At 35.8% G+C, this 10212-nt stretch overlaps 1 protein-coding gene across 1 annotated transcript; it reads left to right on the forward strand.

The window, feature by feature from the left end:
- The first annotated feature begins 5669 nt into the window (after window positions 1-5669).
- Window positions 5670-6047, forward strand: LOC110097319. Its single transcript, XM_020823608.2, has one exon. It carries the CDS (start codon window positions 5757-5759, stop codon window positions 6045-6047), a length of 291 nt encoding a protein of 96 aa, XP_020679267.1. The 5' UTR covers window positions 5670-5756.
- The last annotated feature ends 4165 nt before the right edge of the window (window positions 6048-10212 follow it).

The following is a 10212-nucleotide window of genomic DNA, read 5'->3' on the forward strand; positions in this document are numbered from 1 at the left end:
AAGTATCTTTAAGGCAACAAGAGATATAAAACATATTGTATGATCAATTAGGGGGATCAATATAAATTGTCCATAAAGTGTTTTGATTTTGATCGGAATGATTAGAATTTCACTTTTCAAAAATTTAGAAATGAGTCTTATTTTTACATATTTGGGAGGCTAGGATGCTCACCATCACCAACAATGTTGACACCCCTATCATCACCAAAGTTTGACATCACTCTTCTCCACCAAGTCCAATGCCTTGCTGTAGCTAATAATGTTGACTCCATAGTCGCAAGCAAGGCTAATTCCCAAGGCATAGCTAAGACAAATATATATTGTTGGCACCAAGGTTAATCTCCATTGTCGCCATTAAAGCCACCACGCTCGTCGACTCCAATGTTGACATTAATAATGTTATTTCTCACCATCATTAAAAAGGCTGACACTCGCTATCAACACCAAGTCTAGTGCATGCATTCCCCAAAAAGTGACACCCACCATCACCTCTAATTTCAACAACCACTATCACTACTAAATCTGATGATTGCCCTTGCTAACAACACTAACACCTATTGTTGCAAATAAAACCCATGCTTGATGTCTCCACAAAGGTTGGACGACGCTCACCTTCTTTGACTATAATCTCCCCTTCCATATGTAAAATACATAAATGGATATCAATGATCTATTGATGATAACCCCAAAATCTCAAGGCTTCTATTTACACCATGAGTCATCTTCCATATTCCATTCATATTTTAATGTAATACTGGCATCTTTAATTGCAAGGAAAAGCATCATTTGCAATCTGCAATTAGTGAAATCATTTTTATTTATAATGCCTAGTTTTTTTTTTTAATTTCATGATTTTTTATATAAAATTTTTTTTCTCAATTATAGATTACGATTAATTTAATTATATGTGTACAAGATTTTTATATAACATTAAGATTAAAAAGTCCTTTTATATTGCCATAAATGTTCCAACTTTTTTTTTTTGAATATTTTGGCTTAGCCCGTATATTAAATAAAAGAAAAGTTATAAGTGTGAAAAGAAAAGAAAAAGGAGAAAGCTCAACCAAAAGAGATCTATCTCAACAAACCAATCCAAAACCATTTAACACCTATAATCTCAAAATTTGGCAAAAAAAAAACAGAGGTGAGGCCTCCAAAAAGTAGGACTCGGTAAAATATTTCAGTCTAAATAATGAGCACAAAGAAAAAATTCCCTTGGTTGACGAGAGACCATCCAAAGGGAGAGCCATAAGAAGCATACATCATCATCTTGTGAAGCAAAACTGACAAGTAGCAGCTCTCCATGAATAAAAATCAAGAAAAACACCGAGGCAAAGAAAGCCCCCAGCAATTACAACATATCCAACAGTTCATGGCCATTCTCCCACTTGTAGATTTTGGAGAAGACAAATCTCCTAATATTAAGAGTGACCGTGCTAGTATTGTTCATAGAATTACTGAAACGCCTTCTATTTCTTTCCGCCAAACAAAATAAATTGACCAACAAGTAATGAGGAGAAAAATGTTCTTAAAAGCAAGCGGAGTGTTGGGTAAATCTTAAATTCATACCATAAGTTGTGAGATATTAGGCCTAAGAAGCAGGACACTAGTACCAGGTAATAGATCAGTGAGAATAGAGAAAGAGTAGCAACATTCAAAAAACAAATGTCCAGTACTTTTGTTGCAACCGTGGTACAAGGAGCAAGTGGCATCTATAAGAATGTTTCTTTTGATTAAGTCATCAGCAGTTTTGAGTCCACCCACGATGGACATCCAAACAAAAACTGAGAATTTTAAAACATGACGATTGTGCCAAATGAGATTAGCCCAAGGAGCCGTAGGAATGTCTATATAGACTTCGTGAACAAATTGTCTAAAAGATCTGATACCATAGTTATTCCATATCAAGTAAGTGTCAGAATCTTCATAAATAATAATATCCCGTATAGAATTTGTAAGAGATAGTGGAATGTGGTTGGGTAAATTCCAAGAATTGCTAGAAATGAGTGATCTGACTTGAGCATTAGGCTGAAATTCATTCAATAAAGAAGCAACCTCAGGATTATCAATGAAGTTATACCCATTGCACCAGTTGTCTCAAAGCAATTTGAAACTATCCCAGTCGTAAAGTATACAACTTTCCAAAAATTAGAGGCAGAACCAGATGGAGGACGCAAAGATGAGTTGTATATGTGAATCAGCCAGTTGGATAAAGGGTTGTTGCAATTGTACATTCTATTAATGATAGAATAGTGATACCCAAATTACAGAGTAGATATAGAAGGCAAGTCTAGGCCCCCTTTCGATTTCGGTTTGCAAACATTATCCTAGGATACCAACCTCAATTTTTTAAAAGCCGCAGCATCTCCAAAAATTAAAAACTAGAGCATAATTTCCTCACATATTTAAAGATAGTTTTAGATATAATAACACCTCTAATCCAATAAGCACTAGAGTTAAGAATAGTAAATTTTAGAAATTGTAAATGACCAGCAAAAGAAACTAAGTTGGCCTTCCAACTTATTAACTTCTCAGTGATGCTTTCCAACAAAGGTAAAAATTAAAAAAAAATCCTGGTAGTAGTTATTAGAATGCCCAAATAAGTAATGCAATTATTGACATTGGAAAGAGATAAGGCGAAGCAAACTACCTCACGGTTAGAAGTGTTACCAGATAATAAAATGGAGCTTTTCTAAAAAATTTCCTGAAGACCCGTTGCACTAGCAAAAGTGTTAAGGTGTGTTGAGAACTTAAGGTAGTTAGGGACGCCTGATTTGCCCAAAACAAGAAGGTCATCAACATACAAAAGATGTGTAAGTTTAAAACCCTCAATATATATACCCTTAAGACCGCCATCATCTAAAAGACAAGAGAAAGCATCCATGACCAAACAAAAAAGATACGGACTTAGTGGGCACCCTTGACGTAACCTAGTAGATGAAGAGAAATAACCTTTAAGCGCATCATTAATAGCAATAGAAAAATTAACATCATATATTCAAGCTTTTACCCCTTGGATCAAAATGTTTGGAAATTTTTTTTTCGCCATTCTAGAAAGTAGAATCTCCCTAGATACCATATCAAAAGCTTTCTGAATGTCCAGTTTAGAATAGAAAAAACTACTACCTCATTTACATCTAGCATAATTAAGAATTTCATTTGCGAGTAAGACATTTTTTGAAGAAATTCTAGACTTAATATACCTAACTATGTTGTCTTTCACAATCATATGCATAATGTTCTTCATCCCGCTAGATAAAACTTTTGAGATAATTTTATGAAGAACATTGTAAAGGGCAATGGGTCTAAAGTCATCAAAAAAAGAAGCTGCATGTTTAGATTTGGGAATTAAAGCAAGAGCAGTAGCTTTTACACCTCTAGGTAAATACCCCTTAAGAAAGAAACATTTTATCGCTTTGCAAATCGTAGGCCCAATGATATGCTAACCCGTTTCGTAAAAGTGAAAATTGAAACCATTTAGCCCAGGGAAAGAGCTAGATGAACCATAGAAAATATCAAACTTGATCTCATCATCAGATATAGGTTTGATAAGAGATGAAGCAAGATTTGAGTCGAGTGTGTTGCCAACAGGAAAAAGAATTGTGGAAGTAGAAGGGGGTGGGATAGGGTTGTAAAGGTTTTGAAAATGGTTTATTAAAGTGGAAATGGCTTATGCTCTAGAGGTTTTAGGGTTAGAAGTTGTGAGGTTAACAACAACATTATTAGAACACCTCTTCCTAATTTGAGCTTATAGGAACTTTAAATTATCTTCCCCTATAGACAACCAATTAGATTTGGCTCTCTGAATAACCCATGATGCTTCTATAGATGAAAATTCAAAAATTTTCACATTGATAGATTGGAGATTTTCGTTAAATTCCACATTTAAAGGATCCTCAGTAATCCTATCAAGGCACTTAGCTTGCTTACGATGAAGGCCCACAAGATGTGAATCCAAAATGGCAGAGTTAGCCCAATATTCCAGTTTGATAACTCCTTTGAGATTCTTAAACTTGCCGCATAGATCCAAGATCGGATTGCTAAAGTAGGGAATGGAAAAAACTTCAAGAAGAGCCTCCCAAGTCCCAATAACTATCAAGCTTAGTTTAATAATTCTTAAAAAGGAATATGTGCTTCATCGGATTAGAAATCTCAGAATGAAGAATGATGGGGCAATGATCAGAGAATGTAGGATTTTGAACATAATAGAATGAGTTGGGGAAGAAGGTCAACCAAACCTCATTCACAAGAGCCCGGTCAAGCGTAATATGTATAGGATTTTCTACTTGTTGATTAAACCATGTGTAAAAATGTCCCACCAAATGCAACTCTTTTAGATTAGGTCAAAAAGCATAAAATTGATGTCTCAAAGCCTATTATGTAAAAGGATGGAACCACCAGCTTTTTCGGAAGAGAGTCTGCAACAGTTGAAGTCACCAACAATAATCTGGTAGGTGTGATGAGTTCTCTCCAGACTCTTGATTTGATCCAATAGAAGAATATGTTCCAAAACAGAGTTAGAAGCATAAACTATGGAGAGAAGGAATGGAGGATTATTACCATAGAACACCAAACCAGAAATTAGCTGAGCAATAATAACAGCTGGAATGAAATTCAAACTCTGAGAATTCCACTTTAACCAAATACGATCAGACTTGGAAAACCCAAAATTGTTACAGTCAGCTTCAGAGGAAAAAAGTGTATGTGAAAGGGAAAGAAAGGGTCCAGTAAAGAGGTAGCCTAAATTCTATTCTCCAAAAGGCAAAGCATATCCAACTTGAAAGAATTAATAAAACGACTACAACAAACAACTTTATCAAGGGAAAGTAGAGACATTATGTTTTAGGTGGGTGTGGGGGTTTCCTGCTATTTTTCCCCATAGTGGACTTTGATGCTTGGGCTGAGTTTGGAGGTTGATGCATATTATCATTGATATTTGAAGTGGTAGCCATATGTTATGTAGAAACAATATTGTTCTTGATTTGCTGAAGAATGGTGAACTTGTTAGGTGATATAACATTAGAGACAAGTTCCTGATAGAAAACCCGAGGATTAGAAGAATAACCCTCATCAGTAGGTGAATTTAGCTTGGGAATGATAGGTGTGGCAAGGTCTGAAGAATAAGAGGGTTGTGGTGGCACCATAATAGTTAGAGTCAGTTTTAAGGTTACAGGTGCTTGCTCCTCCTAGATGGACTGAGATGCTTGTATTTTCTCTATGATTGATCGTTTTGAGTAAGGTGAGGTGGGGAGATTATATTCCAACTTTCAATAATATTAATAAAAATTAAAAAAAAAAAATTGAGAAAGCAATGAATAATTATATTATATTAGCATTGAATCAAACATCTTTCATTTTAAATTTGGCAGAATTATTTGTAAATAATAAATACATTTATAAGATAAATTATAATCATTATTTATTTGTAAGTATTCAGAAGGCAGAGCGGTTGATTCCTACAGACCTTAAGGTGAGGTGGGGAGATTCTATTCCAACTTTCAATACTATTAATAAAAAATAAAAAAAATATTGAGAAAGCAATGAATAATTATATTATATTAGCATTGAATCAAACATCTTTCATTTTAAATTTGGCAGAATTATTTGTAAATAATAAATACATTTATAAGATAAATTATAATCATTATTTATTTGTAAGTATTCAGAAGGCAGAGCGGTTGATTCCTACAGACCTTTTCTCCTTCAACCAAAAAATACTTGAGCAAAAGTTAACCAGAGAGCAAGCTGCCCGAGAAATGGAGGCAGGATCACATGCAGAAAGATCTGGTCCTCCTTACTCGCTGCCTCCTTTCCGGTTGCAGAGCGAGGACATACTGTTTTGCATCGACATCGATGCCGAATCGTCGGTGGAGATGAAGGTCTCCGGTGTCAAGGGTCGTCCCATCACTCGCCTCGATTCAATCAGGCAGTCACTTCTCCTTTTCGTCAACTCCAAGCTAACCATGAACTCCGACCACCGCTTTGCCTTTGCCGTCCTCGGCCAGTCAGTTTCATGGGTTCGTGACATTTTCCCATTTTCGTTGTAAAATCTGTGTATAAGGTGTTTTGTGGTATTCTTCTCTTGCGCAGTGGATTTTTTTTTTCCATAAAGTTAACGATGATCGAGATTGTGGAATGGTTAGTTAGGGATGGAAGTTTGTTCTGAGTGCTATTATGAGAAATGACCATGAATGACAACAAACTAAAATACTGAGTGAAAAGAGAGCAATGAAATAGAGAGAAAAGATAGGATTATACAGTGAACCTTTTAGATTGATGCAAAATAAGCTTGAGCTAGAAAATTAGGTAAACCAAGTTCGTCATTTGGCCCCCTGTTTATAGATTATGTTGGGCTTGAGCTGTATAGGTTTGGCTACATACCTGATTATACAGAAAAAAAAAAAAAAGACAATAGGCGTGTAACTTAACCACGAGTCATCCGTCGAGCTAATAAGAATTCGCAAACTTGGTGTGCATGAATAGATAAATGGTCGAATAGTTGACCAATAGTTTCTCATATGAAGGAAATCCACATTCCTAGTTGTTGAGGCCAACTGGATAGGTCGTACCCGCTTGCTTGGGATTATAGGTTGTAGTTGTCTACTTGGGACAGATTCATTTGCAGACTTGGCAAGTTTCTTTTGATTTAGGTTAAGTAAATTGAGTTGACTTTATGTAAACTAGGTTTTCTGAATAATTGGATACATATTTGTTTCCATGATTCTCTTTTATCTTTGTGCATTTATTTTGAAAAGGATAATATAAGATTTAAAAATATTTTTCATTAATTATTTATATAACATAAATGTTTATTTAGTGTTTGATATTTTTCAATCAATTTAATTTTGAATTTTAATATTGTCCTTTTGTCCACATCGGCAGATACTTAGCCTGTAAATATTAGATTGAGGTTTTTCATTCAAATGTTTTTCTTCATTTTTCCTTCACCTCTTCTTGAGCTCTGCAATTCATTGTTCTTGTAAAGAATGGAAAACCTAAAGGATAAAATTAATATCTCGAAGGATGATATCATAGTGAGTTTGTTTGGAAATCACAACAAAGAAGAAACTTCTTTTGAAAAGAAGAAAATAAAGAAGAGAACTAAAGATTGAGGAGATGAAGTCGAAGGGTCGAGATCTAAGAACTCACTGCTTCATCGAAGTTACTATTGAAGCAGCATTCTTTTCACCTTCTGAGGGTTTCAAACAATCTATTTTGACAATGCCTTATTCTCCCACCTGCAAAGATGGAAATTGGGAGAGAAGGTAAAATTAGAATTTTTTGAATTATATCTATAATGGCGACTTCATGTAGTTTTTTTTTCCTAGTGAGTGAGCTTTTTGGTGTGATACCAACTGCTGATCATGCAAGCTATTAAGAGCAAAGTAGAGAAAGGATTGAAGTTGGCCAAACAGTCATTTTATCTGGGGGATGATTATTGCTTGGCGGACAACTAAGATGGTTGTGATTGAAGTCACCCAAAGGCCTATCAATGGAGCTACAGTTGAAGGTGTTTATGCACTCACTGAGTAACAAGCTATTGGAGGGCGGAGTACTTATGATACCAAAAGACTACTGAAAATATGATTTCTTCAACTTCTTGGATAAAATTTTATCTTGACATTCTAAAGAAATCTTCTTTAACTTTTATAAATGATACCCTTCATCGATTAAGCCTTGTCAGTTGCAGAGAAAGATCCAAGGATGCTTTCAAATCTAGTTAGTCTGATTCCAAGTACTTTAAGGAAAATACTTTGGGTGACTACTAATAAAGGGAAGATCACACTTCTAATATGAAGGAATGTTCCCAAGATAATCATAGTTCGATTTCTAATACATAAATAGAATTGTTTGAAGTGACTTTTTTGAAGAGTGTTGAAGACCTTTGAAGTAGGCCAATTAAAGTCGTCCATTTCTGCCATGAAAAGCGTGTATCAAAATGTAGAAGTTTGACTTCAAAAAATAAATTTTTGAGATGAAAGTATATTTTGCTGAAGCTGCTAAATCTTTTTGCAAAGAAGTTGTTGCTCTCAAAATTGAGGTTGCTGCTAGTCCAAGATGCATGGAGTTTATAAATTTTGATCATCTCTTGACTGGCGGCAATTTCGTGCTAAAGCGAATTATTGATAGTAGAAAAAGAGAAGTTGCCTTTGATTCTTCTTTGTTGTTTCTCTTCAGTTCTTTTTTATCTTTTGAAGGGTCGACTTCAAGTTACCCCTATATAAAGTTTGAATGATGAATTATAGTTTTCATTTAATGAAATCCATATTTAGTCTTCTCGATGAGATGAGCTGATATATTGATATGACTAACTTTGATTTTCTTAATTTTAATATATAAAAATAATGATTGTGAATATGAAAGAATCTAAAATTCAAATTCCAGGATTAAAAAAGATGCGTGTTAAATGTTGTGTGACATTGTCTTGATACTATTTGTCTTTTGAAGTTGTAAATAGAACCAAAACCTGAATTAGAAATATTTACGCTTTTGTATTGTTGGGCTCTCTGCAATTTTCTTTTCTTCCTTATCCTTTGTGTTTGATTTTCTACAATGGTTGTTTTCAAAAAGGGCGATAAGGTATTCCTTCTTTGTTTAATTTCATCTCCATCAAAAATGTCAAAGGCCGCATGCATTTGATTCATTTGAAGTACTTTTTTGATGATTCTTATCATGTCCAATGATAGGAAATGCTTGCATTCACAAGCAAACCTAACAAAAACTAAGTACCAAAACAAGAAAACTGCTGTTCACAGCAGTAAAACAGCCAAAAAAAACAGTGGAAATCGAGAGGAAAAATGAAGGAAAACTCAAAGCACAACTTGTATTCCACTAGACAATGAATAAAATAGCAAGATACAATTGATCCTCAATTCGAGAGGAGGATCGATCTATCTCAAATCTCTAGACGCCGCTAGAGCCCAAGAAAAACTGAAATCTAAGAGATCTCAAATTTCAGCCGAATTCAAGATACCCTAACTCTAGCAAAACTAATTATTTAATGCATACAAATCAAAAGGAAATTCCTAAACAGTTCCTACATTCAAGTTTCTCTCTCAAAACCCTCAAAAAAACCTTCTAGGAGGATCGATCTCTCCCAAATCTCTAGACCCCACTAGAGCCCAAGGAAAACTGAAATCTAAGAGATCTCAAATTTCAGCCGAATTCAAGATGATCAAACCCTAGGAAAATTGTTAGACCGGTCCACTGGACCGGTCCAAGCGGGAGTGCGGGACCGGTTCACGGGCGAAAATCGCGAACAGGCGGAGAATCCGCCTCTGGCGGAGAACGAGCGGCACGTCTGCCCCCGTAGAGCCGTTTAGGAAGTTTTTTTTGAGCGTTTTGAGAGGGAAATTTGAACGTAGGGTCTGTTTAGGGAATTCCTTTTGATTTGTATGCATTAAATAGTTGATTTGGCTAGAGTTTGAGTATCTTGAATTTGGCTGAAATTTGAGATCTCTTAGATTTAGGTTTTCTTTGGGCTCTAGCGGCGTCTAGAGATTTGGGAGAGATCGATCCTCCTCTCGAATTGAGGATCAATTGTATCTTTGTTGTTTTCTTCTTCTACTAGTGGAATACAAATCTTGCTTTGAGTTTTCTTTCCAATTTCCTTTAAAATTCTGCTGTAAACAGCAGATTTGCTGTGTTTTCCTGCTGTGGACAGCAGTCCAATCACTATTTTCGCTATTTTTCAGAAGATCTACAAGTGTTTCCTATCAAATTGGTATCAGAACCTCTATTTTGGGACCGTTGGGGGCTGATTTCCTGAGATTTCAGCGGATTTTTCTTGTTCCGGAAGAAGATCTTCGTGAATCTTGAGAAGAATAATGGCCGGAAAGAAGGTTGACGTCTTGGAAGGCAAAGTCGGCAAATTGAAAGCCGATTTGGAGGAAAGATTCTTCATCCTTCAAAATCAGATCACCTCCAACAATGAAAGGTTGGAGGGGAAGTTCACCGCAATGGAGGAAATGATGAAGAAACTACTTGAGATGAAAACCAATCCGGTGACATCGGAAGTAAGAGAGACCGCTAACGGCCATGGCATGGGAGGAAATTCGAACCCCTTGCGGGGGAGGAGAAATTCGGAGGTGGAGATCCTAGAGGAAGAGAACGACATGCCTCCTCTAGAGCCTCTTTCGAGGGAAGAGATGAGTATGGGATATGACAGAAGGGGGGTTGATTTTGATGGGAGGAGAGAGGGATCTCATCGCC

The sequence above is a fragment of the Dendrobium catenatum genome, unplaced genomic scaffold, assembly GCF_001605985.2.
Source record: "Dendrobium catenatum unplaced genomic scaffold, ASM160598v2 original_scaffold_31010, whole genome shotgun sequence".
Lineage (NCBI taxonomy): Eukaryota > Viridiplantae > Streptophyta > Magnoliopsida > Asparagales > Orchidaceae > Dendrobium > Dendrobium catenatum.

Bases quoted from the DNA above. Each gene is read 5' to 3' on its own strand.
- LOC110097319 (XM_020823608.2), top strand. From the start codon at position 5,757: ATGGAGGCAGGATCACATGCAGAAAGATCTGGTCCTCCTTACTCGCTG.